This window comes from Gopherus flavomarginatus, chromosome 5 (assembly GCF_025201925.1).
Source record: "Gopherus flavomarginatus isolate rGopFla2 chromosome 5, rGopFla2.mat.asm, whole genome shotgun sequence".
NCBI lineage: Eukaryota > Metazoa > Chordata > Testudines > Testudinidae > Gopherus > Gopherus flavomarginatus.
In genome coordinates, this window is record NC_066621.1 from 138,574,826 (window position 1) to 138,596,627 (window position 21,802).

The 21,802-nt window shown below is 42.1% G+C and overlaps 1 protein-coding gene across 4 annotated transcripts in view; it reads left to right on the top strand.

The window, feature by feature from the left end:
• WDR20 (WD repeat domain 20) overlaps window positions 1–21,802 on the top strand; it is a 77,594-nt gene that overhangs the window by 24,526 nt on the left and 31,266 nt on the right. For 2 of the 4 annotated variants that reach the window (XM_050954163.1, XM_050954162.1), the window contains exons 2-3: window positions 12,505–12,687; window positions 19,768–21,048. The exons of 1 other annotated variant lie outside the window; for it this stretch is intronic. In XM_050954163.1, coding sequence (XP_050810120.1) covers window positions 12,505–12,687; window positions 19,768–21,048 — 1,464 coding nt within the window. The remainder of the gene's footprint in view (window positions 1–12,504; window positions 12,688–19,767; window positions 21,049–21,802) is intronic. One more of the 4 variants, XM_050954164.1, reaches the window with a different exon arrangement.

Consider the following 21,802-nt stretch of genomic DNA (forward strand, 5'->3'; position numbering starts at 1 on the left):
CACATTCCCCTTCTTCCCCGCTCCCTCCTAGCAATTGCTGCGTGAAACAGCTGTTTTGCGGTGGCAAGTGCTGGGAGCTAGGGGGGAAAAGCGGGCACACGGTGCACTCGGGAGGAGACAGAGGTGAGCTGGGGCAGGGGTGGGGCGGGCAGATTTTTCCCTGTGGGTGCTCCAGCCTCAAAGCACCCACGGAATTGGTGCCTATGCTCAGAAAGACCTCAAGACTTCTGGAATACGCTGCTCAAACAGTTTCACTTTTGTTTCTACTGCCTGACCCTCCCTTCTCACATTTATCTCGAGACTTCTCCTTGTCCAGATCTATTTTCTATTCATTGAACTTTTTGAAACTTTGCACTTTGAGAGAGGTAAGGGATTGACTGTGTACACAAATTTGCAGAGGGACAATAGTGTTGAGGTCAGTTATTTCTCACCTCTGTATATTTATTTATTTTAAAACATTTTTGCTGTTAACAAGCATGTTATTTCTGGAGACACAAATCCACAGTTTGAGAACTGTAAAACTAAGCATCTCTGATGGAATTTTCTAGACTGAGCACTGAGTCCCATTGGGTAGATTAACCTAAATAATCTACACAGAAGCCCTGGGAACCCCATAAGAGTGGATCCCTAATCCATGAACTATTGCAACTCATTTACAAAACTTTTCCTTAAACATTATATGAATATATTGTCTCATACTATAAAATTAGAATTTATAATCCCTATTATATGATGAGATATCTTTGAGCTATAATGTATCTTAATTAAAACAATCTTTAGATAGGTTTTTACTTCAAAAAGCATTTTATTAAAATCCAAATTTATTTTTTTTATCATTGATTTTTATCCACTCTGATATCTTGAACAAACCAGTACATTTTGCTCTGTTTGTGGGGAAAAGATAGTCCAGGGGAACAAGTGCTCAGTAGAATAAAGTTTTTTGAAGTGAAAAGAGAGATGAGATATATACATGCTACTGAAGTTGTTGTGTTTAGAGTGAATGTTAATGGCATTTGTTCAGTATTTTGTGATTAAACTTGTTCAAAATACGTCATTACTAGAAAAAAATCATCCCACACAACTGTTACTGAAGCAAAGCAACGTTATGCACATACAAGTATTTACAAGATCAGGGCCTTCATTCTTCTAGGTTTACAGCACAGGGCATCTGACACAAATTAAGAGCTGTAGGACACTTTCCAGGGAAGTGCAGTGTCATGAAATGGGTGGTGGGGATGGCTGTATTACAAACCTTAATATCTTATCATGTTTTTCTCCTTCTCGCCTACCGATTCAGTCTTATGTCTATTTTCCTGATTCTTTAGTTTTTTTTAAATAGTAGTGGGTTGTTTTTTTTTAAAGCAGGCCACCACAGTTTCTTTGCTGTCTCTCCCCCCTCAGTTCTCTTTCCTTGCTTTCCCCATGTAAATCTCCATTTGAAGGCAAACTTGTTTGTTTTTATTTCTGGTCTTAGTTGAAACTTGCAGATCTCCATTTATAAACTGGAAGCAGATGAGCCAGTTTTAATCATGCTGTCCTGAATACTGAACTACTGTGCACCACATCTGAGAAGTTGGGTATAAGTTTTACAAATGTAATTGCTATTAGTAGGGCTTCTCTTTTAAAAATAAAGCTAATAAACTTTAAAAAGTTTGCTTTCATGTTACATATGGTGACTATTAGCTTTTTTGTGATATCAGAATCCTAAATCAGATCTCATTGCAAATCTAGGAAACACTTCTTTTCTCAAAGTCATGGCACAACCAGCCTGTCATAACCTAGGTGAGACACAACAAAATTATCTGTATCTACACAAAATAGCATTAATATAGCCTTCAGGCTGAGGAAATTGAGTCACGTGTAGAGCAAAATTAAACTTGAAGCTCAATCTTAACTCTGCCCTGATGTATCTCAGTTTAAGATATGCACAGCTGAAAGAGGTTTAAAAAAGTTGTAACTCAATGTAAACGATTGAACTTGATCAACTATGCTTGTGTTTTCACTGCTCTATGATATAAAGGCTTTTTTTGCTTGTATTTACAGTATAAATATTGGGAATATCAATTGTTTTCCTTAATTTTGCTGTAGAACTTCTGGGAGGGGGAATATGTGTCAGGTATATATTAGATTACACCTTAATTGAAGGGGTGGGAATGTTGAATCTTTAACAATGTTATCACTCAAGTTAGATCTTTAGATAGGCCTTTATTCAGACTTTAATAATAAAAAAAAAAAAGTCTTCTCGTCTGTAAGATCAATAGAGCTGTTATCCAATGGGATGTCAGCCGACATGCATTATATAAATAGAACTAGAGCTGTAAGTTACAGAGGGAATGGTGTGATCAGATACAGTAACTCCTCACTTAAAGTTGTAGTTATGTTCGTGAAACAATGTTTAAATCTTATGGGACAATTGGATTTGTTTATGTAAACGCGGGGGTTAGGTTCCAAGGAAATTTTTTTGGGGCAGACAAAAGGCATTATACGGTATACTGTACAGTACAGTACTGTGGTTGGGAAGTGCCCCTGGCTTACCCCACACAGGCATAGCCCGCTGCAGACAAGAATGCTAGGAAGCACCTTTGCAGCACCAGCGGCAGCTTCCCTGGAGAACAGGCTTGGATTTTGCCGGGAATGCTCCAGGCCCGCCTCTTCCTACCCCTACTCCACTTCCTCTCCGGAGCTTGCCACAGTGCCCTAAGCTTAGGACTTTCTGGGAGGGAGGAAGAGGATCAGAAACACGGTGCTTCCCTGCTCCTCCCTCTCCCTCCCAGGAAGTCCTAAGTGCTGCCAAACAGCTGTTTAGCGGCATTTAGGATTTTCTGGGAGGGAGAGGAAGGAGTGGAGACGCGGGGCTTCCATGTTCCCTCCCAGAAAGTCCTAAGCGCTGGGAGGGAGGGGGAGGAGGCAGAGAAGCGGAACTTGTGCAATGCTTCCTTGTAAAGTCACTGCTCTTCCACAGAGTCTTACAAGCAGGCAGCCAAATGATCTTATAAGGGAACATTACACAACTTTAAATGAGCATGTTCCCTAATTGAGCAGGGACGTAACATTGAAACAACGTTAAGTGGGACAACGTTAAATGAGAGGTTACTGTACACTGAAGAGCCTGACAATTTTTTGTTCTGCCTCCATAACTCCAGGAAGGTTTACCTGGTCTGCTGCAGAGCAAAAACACTATTTAAAAAGAGTCTATAATTTTACTTTCTGTAGTTTGTGTCTCCACAGGGAAAGTATGCAGATCCATACGCCCCTGCTTGTAGATCCTTTAAGGTAGAAACCAGACCTTGTCAATCAGGGCATTGTCCTGGGAGTTGTCACAGCCCTGAAAATCCATCCAGCCAGTTTGAACTGCCTCCCGCAATGGTCTCTCAGATTCTTTGTGAGACAGCCCTGATGTAACTCAGCCGGGCTCACTATGAGATCCAGTGGGGCCAAAAGTGTGGCCATGTTAAGGCTTCCCTGGCTCTTTCGTCAAATGGGTCTGGAAACACCAGTAAAATTTAAGGAACCCAGTTAGGGACGTCTGAAAAATGTTCACTTCAAGTGTTACTGATTTCTATAGCACAGCAACAGATGCAGTGTTCCCTTTAGATCGCCTCTTCAGTGATATATTATTATATTAAGACACAGAAACCACTCTCTTCTGTACTAGAACTAAGGAGGGAATTGAGGGGGGGACCCTGTAAGGTTATGGTATACTTACTGGCTGGGCTGTGAGTGGCTAATTATGCTTGTTCTCCTTTTATAACCTGAGAAACTGGGAAGGAAAGGTAAGACATCAGGGAAAGACACTACAATTCTAACTATAATGTTGCTCCTTCACAGAGGAGACTTCTAAAGCTTAGTTTTTCCAGTAAAATCGGGAGTAAGGGGTTCAGGGACTCTTTTCCTCTAATTAAGTATTTATAAAAACCTTCAAAGGGAAAAAGCTCTAAAAAGAGTAGAGACTAGGGGAGCAAATCCTGGTAAGTCTTCAGATTTGTTAAGGGCTGTTATAAAGAGGACAGTGATCACCTGTTTTCCGCATCCACTGAAGATAGGGCAGGAAGTAATGATCTTAATTTGCAGCAAGAGAGATTTAGGGCCAGTCTTCACTGGCAGTGTTAAAGTGGTGTCGTGGCAGTGCTTTAATGTGGCTTGTGTAGTCTAAAAAAAGCACCTCCACAAGGGGCATAGCTGCCAGTGCTGTGCACTGCCTATACTGGCACATTACAGCACTGAAATTTGCAGCGCTCAGGCGTGTGTTTTTTCACACCCCCCAAGCGAGAAAGTTGCAGCACTGTAAAGTGCTAGTGTAGACAAGCCCTTAGGTAGATATTAGGAAAAAACTGTAAGGATAATTAAATTCTGGAATAGGCTTCTGAGGGAGATTGTGGAATCCATTTCCGTGAAGGCTTTTTAGAACAGTTTGAACAGACATCTCTCAGGGATGGGTCTAGGTTTTGTTCATTCTGCATTGTTGCAGGAGGTGGGTGACCTCTTAAGGTCAGCCCTATATTGCTATAATTTTATGAAAGGAACAAGAAAGGGCCCGAGAAGTGCAGAGAGGCTCCTCATGTTCATCTTCCAGGGAGCAGGGTCAGCTCTCTCTCAAGTAATTTGTTATGACTTATAGTTCCCAAATGTAAATCATTTCTAGTTAAGGAACTGACAAGTATTTATTTAAAATAATAATAAAAAGACATTTCTTTCATACACCTATTGCCTCTACAAGTTGTGCAAGAGCCATGAATGCCTGGTCACTCCATATTGCCCACTGTCCTTCAACATCAGAAGATCCTCTGGACTGGGATCCTTTTTTTGAGAGAGATTTCATTAGCTGTGGTAGGAGATTGTGTGCCCCCTGAACAGCCTGAGATTTACAGTAAGCGAAGAGCTTCGCCTGAGGCTGCGGAAAGCCAATCCCAGGCAAGACAGGTATTGGTAACCACTGAGTAACCTAGAGGTATGTGCATTGACTGTAAATGGAGCTGCCATGGAAACTGCTTAAATAAATTTAAAAAAAAATAAGAAGGCCTTGTAGCTCAAAAGGAAATATACACCCTACTGTCATCTTGGTACTCTTTTGATATAGCTATATCATTTTTCAGGCAAGTTTGACTACAGGCTGACTGATGTCGTTTCCCAAATAGAGAAGTTTTCAGTTCCCGCCAGTCTCAGTTGAGTGTGATAGTGAGTGTCAGATTCTGGGATTTATTTTCATGGACCCAGATCTTGCAGAGCAACTTTTCTCCCAGGGTGAGCCTCTCTTCGTAGGCTTGGTCAAAGCCTCCCTCTCTGGACATGCAGGCAAGGGATTCATTGCAGGACAAATGAAGTATCAAGTCCAGGGAATCTGAGTACTGCCCTTATTAAGGAATCCTCTGAGCTTTCCCAACAACAATTTTCTCTGTCAACCTCAGAATCTAATGGCAAACACTCATAGGGCAAAAGAGAGAGAAGGAAATGAGAAGTAACTACTGCGATCCATCGCTATGGTCACTATCGTCCCCCAACTCATCACAGGGAAAAAACAAAGCATTCCTAAAAAGATTCTACTACTCAGGAAAGCTAATCCAGGCAGAAGTGTCCTTCCTGTTTGTTTGTCTTCTGATGCTGATTCCTCTAAGGAGGGGCAGGTTTAAGAAGGAAGCACAAATCTGGATTTTGCAGGTACAAGAGTCCTTCAGTGTCCTGCAAGGGAGGGACAAGCTTCAGAATCAGAAGAGGAAACAAGAAGGGAAAAGAAGGGAGAACTCTTTCAGTTAAAATTTTTCAAATCTGTGCTTCAGGACAGCTTCCAGTTTAGGCCTACCTCCTGAGGAAACTTCTAAGACTAAGAGGAGGAGGTAGGTCAGAAAAATGACTACACCACTCGAAAGTGTTATCCCTCAGATCCAAAACAGCAATATATTGCCCACAATACGGTCTTGATAGATGTGATCAAGAAGGAATGGGAATCCCCAGATAAAAAAGAAAAGACCAAGCAAGGTTGTTATGCATTTCAAGTTCCTGAAAAATCCCAGACTCAAGAAGCAAATGTTTAATGTCCACGCTGGTGACAATCAACGAAGTAGACTTTCTGTCATTCTTCCCCATTTGTCAGTATTGCTTGTGGATGTGCTCTAGTTGGCCAGAGTGCACACTAGAAATCTCCAGTCATTTCTGCTGTCCCTGTATCATCACACTTTAGTTTAGGAGAGTCCAAATTCCTTAGAGCCTAATCATTTCTAAGATGGTACTCATGGTCAAGAATGGATTACCTAGAGCTAAAGTGGACAGAATAAGACTTGCATCCAGTGCCAAGTTCAAGAGATAAAGGGCCCACACAGATGAATTCAATACAGGGAACTTGGATGGAGCAGGAGGAGAAACAAGTATAAACAGGTTGGCGCTCAGGACAACTTGCTATGAATTCAGCGCTCTCTCCCCATAGACGAATGTGTCATATGGTAATGGTGAGCGACAACACTACTATGGTCGCCTACATCAATAAACAGCGTGGGACAATGTTGTCATCCCTGCCCAGTGAAGCCCATCTTTGACATTCTGGGTGGAGAAAGAACCTATAGTCCCTCAGAGCTCTAAATACTGGAGCAAAGAGGAAGATGGTTGCCAGCTGGCTAAGCAAAGAACAGCTACATCAAGCAGAGTGGAGTGTGAACCCAGAAGCTTCACTTTCTAGTGAGAAATTTCAGCGTCCTTTCAAACCTGTTTACATCTGTAAGATCCCCTCCTTTCCCTCCTGAAAGAGAGATCCAAAGATAGTAAGCATAGGTGCTCCTGGAGGTGGCCAGTAGCCCTCCTGTATGCCTTTACTTGTTCTCTTTCGCTGCCACCCGCCCTCCCCCCCACCCCCCGCTACTCAGAACTAACCAGAAGCCGAGGGAGAGTGCACTGGTAATAATGGCTCTGCATTGGTTGAGACAGCCCTGATTCTCCAGTCTTTCAACATGGCTGAGTCTGATCTCATTGTCCTCCCTTTTGAGGCAGGATTTGCTTTCTATGGGACTGATGTATCAGTCAGAGTACAGAAGACTGTGTGGCTTTTGAATGATCTTGCAGGAGACATGGGATATACAGAAGCTTGTAAGCTCCACTCTGCTGACACCTAGAAAAACTTCAACAAATTCTTTTTATTCTGTGAACCTGGTGGAAGTCCAAGGGGTGGTGCAAGAAACATTGCTTTTCTCTGAAGGGCTAAAAATTAATGAGAAAAACAAACTGATTTTATTAAACTGCATTTTTTAATTTAAATACGTTTTTCTTTTGGAAAATAAAATATTTAATGTTGAAACTTGTATCCAGTTTTAAGGCCTAAACTTACTATAATTTTATAATAATTTAAATTCAATAAAAATATTTAAGCAGTATATGCTTGATGCCAAAGTATTAGTCAGACCATTGAACTGGTAAAAGTTGCTAAGTATGCACCTGGAATCAGAGTTTACTGAAGTGCTAAACCAGCTTTGACAGCAGATGCCTCTTCTGCAGGTGCATAAAATACTTTCTTCGTTTACTGAATAATTATTTCCCAACTTTGAATGAACTGAGGTGGAAGATGAAAAAGCAGAAAATCTTGTTTTCCTCTTCCAATCTCTGAATAAAAATAAAGGTGTGAGAAGATGAGACCTAGTAGTAGGTCTAAAAACCCTGAAGGGACATGGTAACGATAAATAGTACAATTCACTAACTACAGATATTTTCTGTGTTTCACAAATCAGTTTTAAATACAAAACCTGTTTTTATAAACTTAGTTTTTTTCTGCTGTGTTCAGTACCTTTATTTAAATAATTGTTGAAAACTGTTTTGTGCATTTTGATTGAATTCCAACTTCCATCCAAATGCAACTTGACACAGATCATGAGTACAATAATCTAGTAAATCAAATGATCATTTTCCATTTTCTAAGAAAGTAAAACATTTTTCAGATTCTTAAATTATGTTAAGCTATATAATTGCATAAATATGAAAAGATAGTGTTATCCTGGTTAGTAAAAAGTTCCAAATTTAGTGTAAAGGCAAATCAACATGGCTTTTATGATTTACTAACTGGTGAGAATAAATTTTCTTTAGAAAAATAAATAAAAATGCAAAAGATTAAAATCATTTAAATTAAGATTTCCTGCTTCTTGATTTAAATTATGGTTAAAATTAGTGATTTAAATTACTTTGATTTTAATAAATTCACCCTGTTTTCTCCTCCGCCATCTGTTTGCAGATTTTAGAATTCTTACAGGAAGGTCTGATCAGGGATTTCAGTGTCAACATTTTAACACTGAAACAAATGGCTGCACTGTATAGCATACTTTCCTCCAAAGGCCAGAAGACTATCTCTTTACCTGAGCTCTTGAGAATTTCCTCAGCCTTACATCTTTACTTCATTCTCCTAAGATTCATCAAACAGCATCATGGGACCTCAGTTTGGTTGTTAATGCCCTGATTCTGCGTTTCTTTGAGCTGCTTGGGAAAGTATCCATGTATTTTGTCTTCAGATGGTTTTCTTGGTAGCAGTTACTTCTACCCTGGAGGTTATCGGAGGTAGGGGGCTTCCCTCGGAGGAACACTACTGCAAATTTCACAATGATGTGGTTCTCTGAACAGACATGGTCTTTATCCCGAAAATTAACTTTTTTTCTTCACAGTCCAAGAAATGGTGCTTCCCTCTTTGTCCAAAACATTGCATCCAGCAGAGATGCTCGGACATACATTGAATGTTTATACAGACCTCAGTATCTACATCAATCACACACAGGCTTTTCACAAGTCCAGTGCTCTAGATATTCTCTATCATCAGGATGTAAAGAAAAGCATTGAAACTTACTATTTCAGGTGGTTGAGATGATGCATCCATGAAACCTACAAATCAATCTGTCTCTCTTAACCAACAACATAACCCACTCTTGAAAATGGTGGTGGCCTCTGCAGGGTGGCCACCTGGTTGTCCGTTTATACTTTATCTATTTTACAACTGCGTGTTCAGGTATCACCTTCAGTAGGAGGGTGCCACAAGTTATGCTCTCCCAGTATAGGAGGAGGAATTTAAACATGACTATACTCATTTTTAACATCTCCCCTCCCCTCCCCCCCAAGGGCTGCTGCTATAAAAATGCAGTTGGTTAACAGATGCATGGACCTTGTAGATGAAAGAGGATAAGAATTTTATTCTGAGTTATAAGGCCTAGCGATCTGATGAAACTGTTCCCCCACCCTCAAAGTTTGGAGCTGGATTTTTCATGTAAAATAAACTGGAAAATTAAGGCCTCGTACGTCAAAAGGGCACAAGTCCTTTTGGGCAAGTCACATAAGTACAACATATACCTGTGCCAACTCAAATATGAATATTCCTATAGTTGTCATAAGTTCTGAACCTTCTAAATAGCTGTCTTTCCATAGTATGAAGGCAAGTAGAATGTCACTGAAACAAGTGTAAAGGCACAGCTCCTTTCCTGTCAACTTGAAGCCCCCAACTGCATCTAACTTTGAGGATGTGGTATGATTTCACATCTTAACTGAAGCATGGATGTGCTGAATCTCTAGCATGGACCTCCTTCCTAAATTGTTCTCCATGTCTACTGAAAGTAGGGCAAGAAGTAACAGTCTCCAGGGGAGATTGAGTTTAGATATTAGGAAAAACTTTATAAGGATAGTTAAGTTCTGGAATAGGGTTCCAAGGGAGGTTGTAGAATCCCCGTCATTAGAGGTGTTTAAGAACAGGTTGGACAAACAGCTGTCGGGGATGGTTTAGAGGTATATTGGAGCCTGCCTCATTAGAGGGGGCTTGACTAGATAAGCTCTTGAGGTCCCTTCCAGATTTACATTTTTCTTCTATGGTTACTTGACCAGTGTTAGGGTACGTCTAGTGTAGACGCAATAAAATTGATCCCTGATCACTCTACTGTCGACTCCAGAACTCCACCATGGCGAGAAGCGGAGTCGATGGGGGAGTGGCAGCAGTCGACTCACCGCCATCCTCATGGCCAGGTAGATCGACCTAAGATGCGCCAACTTCAGCTAAGCAAATAGCATATCTTAGGTCGACACTCCTTCTCTCCCGCCCCCCCCCCCCCAACCTAGCCTTAGTTCTTGACATGAAATGGGTGTAAAGAGCAGGGTTTTATAAACAATTTAAAATAGATTCTTTCAGCTGCTCATCTTTCACTGTTGAATCTTGTAATAGAGCCAGAGAACAATGAAATGACAATCAGTCTTCTAGGACAGAAAAGAGACTTTAGGGGAGACAAATGAAATAGTCTCGGTGTCTCCAGTCTGTTACATGGAAACTACTCCATGCCTTTAACTTTCTTTGCCAGTCTGAGCCCTTTTATTTACCAAGGGTTGTGGGGGATCCATTTCTTCCTCCAGAAAAAATGTTAAGATCCCAGTAATGCAGACAGCATGTATATAGACTGAGATTCTTATTGTACAGAACAATGATAGAGAATAGTCTCCTACAAATATCTTCATGGTATAGGTACCATAAAAAAACCCTGTGAATTACTGATATTGCCATAGTGCCTAGGAGCCCAAGTTGCAGACAAGGATTCTATTGTGCTAAGTGCTGTACAAACACAGAACAAAGACTGCTCCTGCTCTGAAGAGCGTACAGTCTTAAGTATAAGACAAGAGGCAACAGATGAATTCAGACATGACTGAGTACAGGTAAACAATGTGACAATATTTGTTAGCATGGTAGCTGTGGTCTCAGCACAGCAGTAACCAACTATTGTCAAGTTTTTTTGTAGGCAAAGGAAGGATTTGAAGGAGGGTAATGAGTTTACAGGGAACTGCTCACAAGCACGTGGGGTAGAATGTGAAAAAGCATGAAAGTGCTTGTTTGAAAATGTAACAATCTAGTTTCTATATGGTTCTGTAGGAGCAAATATTGAAGAGTGCAGATAAGGAGCTCAAAGTGGCTCCAGAGTTCACTAGTGTAGAAATGGCCTAAGAGACCTGGTGGCTAAAAATGTGTCCTGTGCTGTAATCTGTACCCCACACAACGCTGCCTAGCAACAAGTGCAGTAAGTCCTCGCTTGATGTAGTTATGTTCCTGAAAAATATGACTTTAAGCAAAACGATGTTAAGTGAATCCAATTTCCCCATAAGAATTAATGTAAATAAGTGGGGTTAGGTTCCAGGGAAACTTTTTTCACCAGACAGGACTGTGTGTGTGTGTGCAAGTTTTAAACAAACAATACTGTACACAAAAAAGATGATTGTGAAGCTTGGTTGAGGTGGTGAAGTCAAAGGATGGGATATTTCCCAGGGAATGCCTTAGTGCTAAATGATGAACTAGCGCCAGGCTGAGCACTCAAGGGTTAACACGTTGTTAATGTAGCCTCACACTCTACCAGACAGCACAAATCGAGGGAGGGGAGACAGCATGGCAGACAGAAACAGTGTATGTGTGAGAGAGATGTGCATTGCCCTTTAAGTATGCTGACCCCAGTAAGTACGTTGCCTTTTTAAGTAGATCAGCAATTTGAGACAGCAGCTACTGCTGCCGTCTCCCTCTGTCCTGAGCTTTGTCATGTCCCTCCCTGCTCTATAGAGATAGGGTAAGTGGGGGGCAGGGGGAGGACACCCTGACATTAGACCCTCTCCCACCCCTTTGGTGCACAGCAAGCAGGAGTAAGGTGACCAGATGTCCCAATTTTATAGGGACAGTCCTGATTTTTGGGTCTTTGTCTTATATAGGCTCCTATTACCTCCCACCTCCTCTCAATTTTTCACACTTGCTGTCTGGTCACCCTAAGCAGGAGGCTCTCGGGAACAGCTCCAAGGCAGAGGGTAGGAGCAGCAGTAGGGGGGAGGGACAACTGAACTGCCGCAATTGGTAGCCTGCTGGGCGGCTGCTGCACAGGGAACTTAGGGGAGCTGCCGGTTCACCCTGGTTCCAAGCCTCCACCAGCTAGCTTCAATGGGCTGCTCTTTCTGCAAGCAGTGGACAAAGTAGATGGCTGCCAACATTATAAGGGAGCATTGTGCAATGTTAAACGAGCATGTTCTCTAGTTGATCAGCAATGTAGCAATGAAACAGTTAACTAGGATGACTTTAAGTGAGGGGTTACTGAGTGTGGAAAAGTTGGTGGGGGGGCAGAAGGCCTTTTTTCACCCCATCCATCAGAGCATCCCTTCTCAAAAGAGCCCTGGTGGAAACATGGCTGTGTAGAGGCTGGAGCCTAGATATTATTCTTTGAGTGTCATTAATCTTCATGTGGGATGTAGTGTAACCACAGTGGGTGGACATGAGTCAGTATTTAGTAAAACTGAAAGACGTATGTAATAGATAAGCCTCTTGGTGTGTGTTAAATTGCTGAAAACATCTCACCTTTTGTTTACACAGCAATGGTAACTTAATGCCAAATTGATTAATATTTAAAGTTGCTTTATAACTTCACTACATTTGTTGATCATCTCGCTACATACAGCGAACTTGTTCACTAATAGAATTTAGTTTATCATAAAAAGTGTATACATAACAGACTATCTTAATTTTTGTTTTCATTGCTCTTTTTGCAGGCTGCTGACTTGAGTAAACCAATAGACAAAAGGATATACAAAGGAACGCAACCTACGTGTCATGACTTCAATCACTTAACAGCCACAGCAGAAAGTGTCTCTCTACTAGTGGGTTTCTCTGCAGGCCAGGTCCAACTTATAGACCCTATTAAAAAAGAAACTAGCAAATTATTTAATGAGGAAGTAAGTAGGAATCTTGATCTTTTTGCATGTGAACATGTCATATTTTAAAAAGTTATTATGTAAGTAAGCTCAAAGATTACCACTAAAAAATATGTGAACTCTTGCACAATAAGGTGTTTTTGCACCAAAAAATCATATAGGTTTTGTCTAGATTAGTTATGGTTGCATTGTAACTAGAGTTAGTTGATTGCCAGTTTACTTGAGTTAACTAGCATGAATATAAATGCTACTGTAGACACTCCACAAACATTTTGTTCAAGGGTGAACCACAGACAGAAACAAACACTTGCGCACAGTAACACATGGTCATTGAATGGCTGTACAACTAGCATAATTGCCAAATGACTTGAATTTAGAATTTGCAATTAAATCTAGCAATCAAAAGCCTTATTCTAGACAGTCTGAAAGAAGAGGTCTAGCCTGGCTCAACTTCCAAACCGAGCCTACTCATTTTTTGGTTGGTGGGAGCCCCCCATCCCCACTGACAGCTGTAGAGTAGGGTTTTGAAAACAGTCTCATTCCCAGTAGGGTGCTGCTTTAGACCTATCTGGTTTCTCTTCACACTTCTAGGAGCAGCTACAACTAGATCGGGAGAGGGAAATTCTCCTTACCCTTTCCTCTTCCACTTCCCTTGTCTCGCTGAGTGGGGAAAGTTTGCATTTTCTTGGAATGCAACACTTAAAGGTGCCTTTTGGTAGAAACCAATGTACAGCAGAGTGCAGCTTCACTATGATTTTGTCTATACTAGAAAAAATGGGATCTATAATTCCCCACTGGTACAGCTGCATTGGTGTGAGCTGTAGTTTAGAAAAGGCATGAGTGGCCTCTGAAATTTCATCACTTTCACATAAATTTGTTAGTTTGACATAATGGCAAACTTCTATGACCATGTGGGCACTTGAATTCCCATTGATAAGGCTACGATTTAATCACAAAGGTCACAGCAGTCATGGATTTCATGAGTTTACCAGACCTCTGTGACTTCTAGGGCTTCAGGAGGCGGAGGTGGAGCAGGACCGTGCACCCCTATCCTGCAACTAGGTCTGACTGGAACCAGTACCCTGCAGCCCAAGCCCCCCAGCTTCCACTGGGGGCTGCAGCTGGGGCCCAGCCCTGTGGTATCCCGGGTTTGGCAGGGACTGCAGCTGGAGCCACATGCCTAGCCCCGTGGCTGCTGGGGGCTGCAGCCGGGACCACGCACCGCAGCCCTGGGGTGTCCCGTGCTTGCAGGGCCAGCCTTAGGGAAAATGGCGAACTTGCATTTTGGTGCCCCAGCCCCTGAGGGCAAGCCCCCCTGCCCCCCCCGGCCCTCATGGGCTCCCCGGGCTCCTCACCCTCCCTTCCAACCTAACACCTGCACTGTGCCCCCTTTGCTGCTAATGCCTGCCCCCCCTCCTGCACCCCTAATCCCTACACCCCTTCACTCCTAATCTCTGCCCCCCTTCTGTGCCCTGAGCCCATAGCCTCTGTACTGTGCCCCCTTTGCCCCTAACCTTTGCATCCCCCCTCCTGCACCCACGTGGGGAAACTGACCTAGATGCAAAAAGTAGCTGTCATTGCTGCTTGCTCGCTCCTGCACTAGACTGTGCTCCTGCGCAGCCATAGGAGGCTGAGGGCGGGAGGGGAGAGGAGAGGAGAGGAGCAAGGAGTGATGTCAGGGCTTCCTGCATCCAGGTCACTTTCCTTGTGGGCTGCGTAAGGGGAGGGCAGGAGAGCAGCAACTCCTGATGCCTCAGCATAGCCCAGGTAGGGAAGTGACCTGGATGCAGGGAGCCTGGGTGTGTGTGTTCAGGGGAGAGTGTGTGTGTGCCTAAGTGAGTGCACTGTCTCTTTAAGAAAGCACTCAGGGTCAGGAGCCTGAACTAGGCTTATTCAGACACAAGCAGAGGCAGCAGCACACACACATTCCCTCTGCCCTGTCACCCCAGCTTAGTGAAAATCAGGTACATATGGGAAGGGAACACCCTGCCCTCTCCCCCTCCCCAGCAGAACAGACAGGAGGACACTCTCAGTCTGGGGCAACTCCAGGGACAAGTGGGCAGTGGAGGGGGACAGGAACAGCAGCAGCTGCACACATGGAGCAGAGCGGAGGAGTGCCATCCCTGCTCCAGAGGAGTCACCTGGATCTGATGACAGGTCATCAAACTGCCCCCTGCAGCTCAGGTCTCTTCCCTCCCCCCCCCCCCCCCCCCCCCCGCTTGCCTGCCTGCTGTGCTGCCTCCCAGCAGCGGGTCAGGTGGAAATCCAAACCCTATGCATGGCGTCCCCTTGGGCGGGCTAGTCGGGGCAGGTGCCCATACAGCCCACCCCAAAGGCCTGCCCTGCGTGCTTGGTGGGGGCTGCATGCCTCAACCCTGAGGCTTTCTCCAGGGGCTGCAGCTGGGGCCATGCACCCCTACCCAGTGGCTTCACTCAGGGACCATGTGCCCCCCCTTGCGGCTTCCCAGGGCCATGTTTTGTTTATTGCCTGTGACCTGTTGGTGACTTTTACTAAAAATAACTGTGATAAAATCTTAGCCTTACCCATTGATATAGAGGAAATGGCGATAACGTCAATGGAAACTTCTTCCTAAAAACCCCAACTGCAGACATAACCCATGTTGTCTAACCATGAGTAAGCGAACTCCATGACAAAGCCTGTGTTCTACTTCTATGACTTTCTAAAAGGTGAAGGTGCACTGGTGGTGGAGTCTAGTTTTTGCCAGTATATATGGTAAGCATAGAATAAAAGTTGATAAATGCATTCAGACAGCTTGGGACACTCTCCTTATTTCACAATAACTGGTTCCATTAAAGTGAAATGAATCTCCTCTCATACCACTGAGGCAATAAAGAAATGAGATGGTATTTGGAAACAAAACAAACTTATGGCAGAGGTCACTTAATACTAACAGTAGCAGAGATTGGAAATGCAGCTAATAGTGACAAGCTTGGTTGCCTGTGCTAACCTTAAATCTTAAAATTGCCACCATTAATTAACCACAGTTTTTTCAAGCTGAAGTGTGGTTGACTGCAACCAGCAGTGTATTGAAGTGTAGATTTTTATTTGTTCTCTAATCCTGGTAGTTTTAATTGTAATAGGTTTCTTAGTTATTGCTGCCAAATATGGGAGCCACCAAAGGGCAGACAAATTGACACCTTGACACATGCAAGAGTTAGGAAATGTTTGCATCCAGTTCAAGACTTGCCCAGGCTTGTATCTCTTGCAAAATACAGTTGTTGTCACCAGTGATTTGAAAGCACTTGGGTGAGCGGTCAAAATATTACTACCTCCTTTTTTTAAAAAAGAGGCAATCTCTTCTGCCCTAAAGCAATCAAGATGGCAGATCCCTTCTGACAAATACCTGATTAGCAAAGTACCCTGCTGATACCCCAGATCTTTACTCTTATAGTTGCCTAATGAAACAAATTCAGTAAGATAAAATCAGTCCTATTACTCTGTGATCAAAATATAAAATCATTGGAATATGCAAGACATAGGGACTTGAAAGGCTCAAGAGGCTATTACTTTTGGGGGAATTCTGTGCCAAAAAATTAACAATTCGGTGTGCAATATTTTAATATTCTGCATATTTTATTTGTCAAAATAACACAATATAAACATGCCAGTTTCAATTATTTTGGTAATTTATTTCAAAATAACTGTCAGCAAGTACATCTGTAACAAAACAGATGCACAAAGATTCAGGAAATGTTTTTTTGACAGATTCCTTTCTGGGCATATTAATGCAGAACTTTGACTGATTCATTTAAACTACAATACAGAAATGTATTTCCACACCCCTCAAAAGCAGTGCAAAGGCTTGGGGGAGTCACAGTGTAATGGAGGGTTAAGGAAGAGGGGAGGAGCTTTGGAGTGAACCTGGAGGGTTCTTAGGTGTGGGTGGGAGAAATATGGAACTGTCTTTTGCGGGGGCAGGAGTTTTTAAGGAGTTGGAGAACCTCCCCCCTGCCAGACCCTGGCTGACCCCAAGCCTCTCCCATTCAGTCAGGCACATCTGCCCTATCCCCATGTGGCCCAGAACCTCCCTTCTCATGCAGCCTCTGGTTCCATGCTGTCACCTCACTAGCTACCGAGCCCGCTCCCCAGTCTGTGACCCTGTAGCAGCACTGTGTGCACCATTCTGCCTCCTAACCTGGCTCCACTGGCAAGCTGTTGTAATGAATACAGTTGACTGCCAGCTGTTACTGTTGGTCAGCCAGCTGTTCTGGGGCCACAGCTGCTTCCAGTGGGCAAAAGGTGGAACTGCAGCACTTCTTGGGCAGAATGTACTTTCTACTGTGTGTGTGTGTGTGGGGGGGGAATTCTACACCAGACATTAATTCTGTGCATGGGCAGTGGTGCAAAATTCCCCTAGGAGTAGACTATGGAACCTCTTGCTTCTGGCTGGTTGTTCAAATGCAGTCCATTTTTGTAGTGATGGAAAATTTAGTCTTAATTGTATGTGAAATGAATTGGTGGTGGTCTTCTTTCTAGCGGACAAGTCTATAATCCAATTACAGCACCCTCTGGTTGGGCAACTGAACTATTAACTATCAAGCCTGTGGTCTATGCATTATTTTTGATTCTCCCCTCTCTTTTGACCCACACATTAAAGCCATGTCTGAAATCTTGCAGGTTCTCCTTGCACATCTCCAAGATCCAACTTCTCCCTTCTACCCACACCACCAAACTTCTGAGCAAATTATTTAATCTCCTTCTCCAGCTTCTCTGCCTGTAACTGGGTCCCCTTTCAAGTCTGTTTAATGTGGCTGTTAGGATTATCTTCTTATCTTACCTTCCCGCCTTTTACCGTCTTAAATCCCTCCACTGACTCCTTCATTTACTGTATCAAATGCAGACTTTTCCTTGCTTTCAAAGCCCTCCACAATTTAGCCTCACCCTACCTGTTCAACCTGTTATTTTATAGCACAGTCTCTCTGCCAGTGTTACCAGCCACAATTTTCTGTTTCTCCAACAAGTATTTTAGTGTTTTCTCCCATGCTGTACCTTTGAATTGGAAAAGCTTCCAGTCAAAAATCCATAAACCCATCATCTTATTCTCCAAGTCTCTCCTCAAAACTCTGCTTTTCCTAATGCATACAGAAAACTGCAACCTTGGTGGTTGAGCAGGTGGCAAGTTGTGATCGCTTACTAAGATTTGTGCACCTCCCATTTTTGTTATCTTTTGTCATCTGCATCTCCACCTCAATCTGCTTGTTTCTCATCCACTTATTGTGTCTTGTCATCTTAGAAGCTTTTGAGGGCAGGAGTTGTCATCTGTTTCTGTATAAAACCTACCATTAATGTGGTAGTGTAATATAAATGTTGAATAATATTCACCCCTGTAGATGGAGTCTCTTGCCCACTCTTGAGCCACATTAATAGAGCAGTCCAAGAGAGCTTCCATTGTGCCATCTCAGTACTTATTCCATGGCTAGAGGACAGACGTGGCCTGTGGCAGGCAGTATTGATCCAGTTTCCTAGCATCATACTTTAGTAAAGGTAATTCTCTTAACTAATATTTTGTTGAGGTCACAATAGAGGCATGATTGGCCAATAACAAAACAATTACCACAATTAAAATAATTAGCACACAAACCAACTCTTTAGTTCACCACAAAAAACGAGCAAAACTGTTATTTGAAGATGCTTGTTATTTCAGAAGAAATTTGCTAGATTAAGTTACTGTTCTGAATCTTCAAATACAAAATGATTTAAATCATCTTTTTGGTAGTCCATAATGATAAGTACTTGGCATACAGATTTTGGCTTTCATCCTCAGGTTGAAAGCAACAGAAATGCTTCAAAGCATAGCTTGAAATGTTCATTTAACTGCTGCTTTTCAGTGTGGTAGACAAATACACAGAATGAATATAATTGTCTGCTGTCTTATCCTTCAATTCATTTTCTTCTGACAAATAGCTAAGTACCCTCTGCGGCCAGTCAGTCCCTGTATGTTTCCCTGGGAACTCCTTTTTACTTATTGCAATCTTGACTTCTTCTTGTGTATCTCAACTGTTCTTTCAGCCTACAAACTGTGGCTCATAATACTTTCACTTATTTACTGCTGTTGGTTGTTTCTGCCATAGATCACATTGAAGGTGTGGGTGGTCAGGTGGGCAGCGTGATGGATCAGCTCAGAGTTAAATATCTATTGGGCACCATGGCTGGACTAGCAGGCTCAAGCAGCCAGGTGAAATTTGCTAAGCCGCTTTCAATTTTTTCAGCACTAACAAGACACTCAAAATATCGTACATATGCATATTTAATACCCATGGTCACTCATTGTCTCTCAATTTGTGGAAGTACTTAATACTTTAAATGAGACTGCTTGTTGTACATATGGTGATCTAATGGACTTTTATGTTTCTCTGATATGTGAAGGGTAACTTGAAAAAGGGATGCTCTAATTTAAATTCTCTGACCAGTACTTAACTACAAGCCATCAATGTTCCATCCACCTCTGGGAGTTTGGTTATTGTAAGTCAGAGGAAGTAATCACAGCGTATACCTATAGTGTATATCTTGGCACACATTCACTGCAGACTTTAGTAACTCTACAATTTTCCACTGGGCTCCTAAAGCTTTTTTTCCTTTTTCTTTGAGGGCAAGTCCCATGTGTGGTTTTTGGGATTTAATCTGAACTCTGGTCTTAACTTTGTTTTGATTTTAACTAAATATAAGCTTAATGTAGAATGTAGCTGAGTAACTTCTATTCACACAGATTGCATACTATGTTTGAGACCGTGTTCTTTGGCTCCTTAAGTAAGCCTCTTGTTTTTGCTGAGCTTGTAGAGGTAAATCTCAGAATGTTAAATTGTGATCTATAACAAATTGGCCTTGTTACTGAGGTAGTTTTATTATTGAATAAAAATTGGACCAGAAAGAATAAAAGCAACTTTTTCCCTAAACAATAATTCCTCCTCTTCCTAACTGCTTATCTTAAGGTGACTGGAGCTTCTTTTGCAAATAACACCATTTTATAACTGTCAGGAGTTTGACAGTACTCAAAATTCAGTAAAAAATGTATTTTAAATAGATGTAAACTGTAAAACTATCACTCTTCTGATGCATATCTTGTTCTTTGTTTTTCACAGAGACTAATAGACAAGTCCAGAGTAACCTGTGTAAAATGGGTACCAGGTTCGGAAAGCCTTTTCCTAGTAGCTCATTCCAGTGGAAATATGTACTTATATAATGTGGAGCACACTTGTGGTACCACAGCCCCACACTACCAGCTACTTAAGCAAGGAGAAGGTTTTGCAGTCCACACTTGCAAGAGTAAATCCACAAGAAATCCTCTACTTAAATGGACCGTAGGCGAGGGTGCCCTGAATGAATTTGCTTTTTCCCCTGATGGGAAATTTTTGGCATGTGTGAGCCAAGATGGCTTTCTTCGTGTGTTTAACTTTGATTCAGTGGAGTTACATGGTACAATGAAAAGCTACTTTGGGGGACTACTATGTGTGTGTTGGAGCCCAGATGGGAAATACATTGTAATAGGTGGAGAGGATGACTTGGTAACGGTTTGGTCTTTTGTGGACTGTCGAGTAATAGCTAGAGGCCACGGACATAAATCATGGGTTAGTGTTGTGGCATTTGACCCATATACCACTAGTGTAGAAGAGAGTGACCCAATGGAATTTAGTGGTAGTGATGAGGATTTCCAAGACCTTCTTCATTTTGGTAGAGATCGAGCAAATAGTACACAATCTAGGTTATCAAAAAGGAACTCTACAGACAGTCGTCCAGTAAGTGTTACGTATAGGTTTGGTTCTGTAGGCCAAGACACACAACTCTGTTTGTGGGACCTTACAGAAGATATTCTCTTCCCTCACCAACCTCTATCAAGAGCAAGGACACACACAAATGTTATGAATGCCACAAGTCCACCTGCAGGAAGTGGTGGAACTAATTCAGGAAGTAATGGGAACAGTATCACAACACCTGGAAACTCAGTACCTCCTCCCCTTCCACGGTCAAACAGCCTTCCACATTCTGCAGTCTCAAATGCCGGCAGTAAAAGCAGTGTCATGGATGGTGCCATTGCTGCTGGTGTTAGTAAGTTTGCAACCTTATCGCTACATGATCGGAAAGAAAGACACCATGAAAAAGATCACAAGAGAAATCATAGCATGGGACATATATCTAGCAAGAGCAGTGACAAACTGAACCTAGTTACTAAAACCAAAACGGACCCAGCTAAAACTTTGGGAACACCTCTCTGTCCCAGAATGGAAGATGTTCCCTTGTTAGAGCCTCTTATCTGTAAAAAGATAGCACATGAAAGACTGACTGTGTTAATTTTTCTTGAAGACTGTATAGTCACTGCTTGTCAGGAGGGATTTATTTGCACATGGGCAAGGCCTGGTAAAGTGGTAAGTTTTAATCCTTAATGCTGCATCAAAGAACTAGAACTTCGAATAGGTAGTTTTCTCAATATACCTGATTATTGGATATAAAATTTCTTTATGCTTAATGTAAAAAGGTTATTTCCTCAGAGCCATACTTTTGGATACTGCATGCCATATTTCTGAATGATTTGAAGTGTCTTGGGGTACATTTCTTAGTTGCCTTCCAAGCAGAGAAATACTGTATATCCAAAGTTTGTGTTCCTATATTTTCAAACTTTTTTAGTATAAACACAACATGGTGAAGACAAAGATTTAAAAGCTAGATTACAAGTGTTCAATCACTAAAGTAACAATATTAGTCATTCACACATTTTCCTGTGCTGCTGTTTTCTGTGTTTTGAAATACTGCTGCTTCGAGTCTACCATGAAGTGCTAGCTTTTTTTAGAATTTAGGTATCTGACAACGTAAGTGTTTAACACTACCTTTTTTATGGATTTCTGGAATATTAATAAATGTCAGTCAACTTGTGAGCAAACTTTTAAAAACGCTCTGCTGACCATATTGGGAATAATTTGCAGTATCTTGCCTGAAATTGTGAATCAGTCCTAAATGCATAATACAGTACTAATGAGGTTTTATGAACCTCTATAAAGATCTTGATTTTTATAGGGCTCATTATCATGAGAAGAATCCTGGGCACAATTTTTTAAAAAAAATTCTGCATAAACAGCTTCATGTTTGGTCCAGTAGTGTCATTTTTACTAGTCAAATATGCAG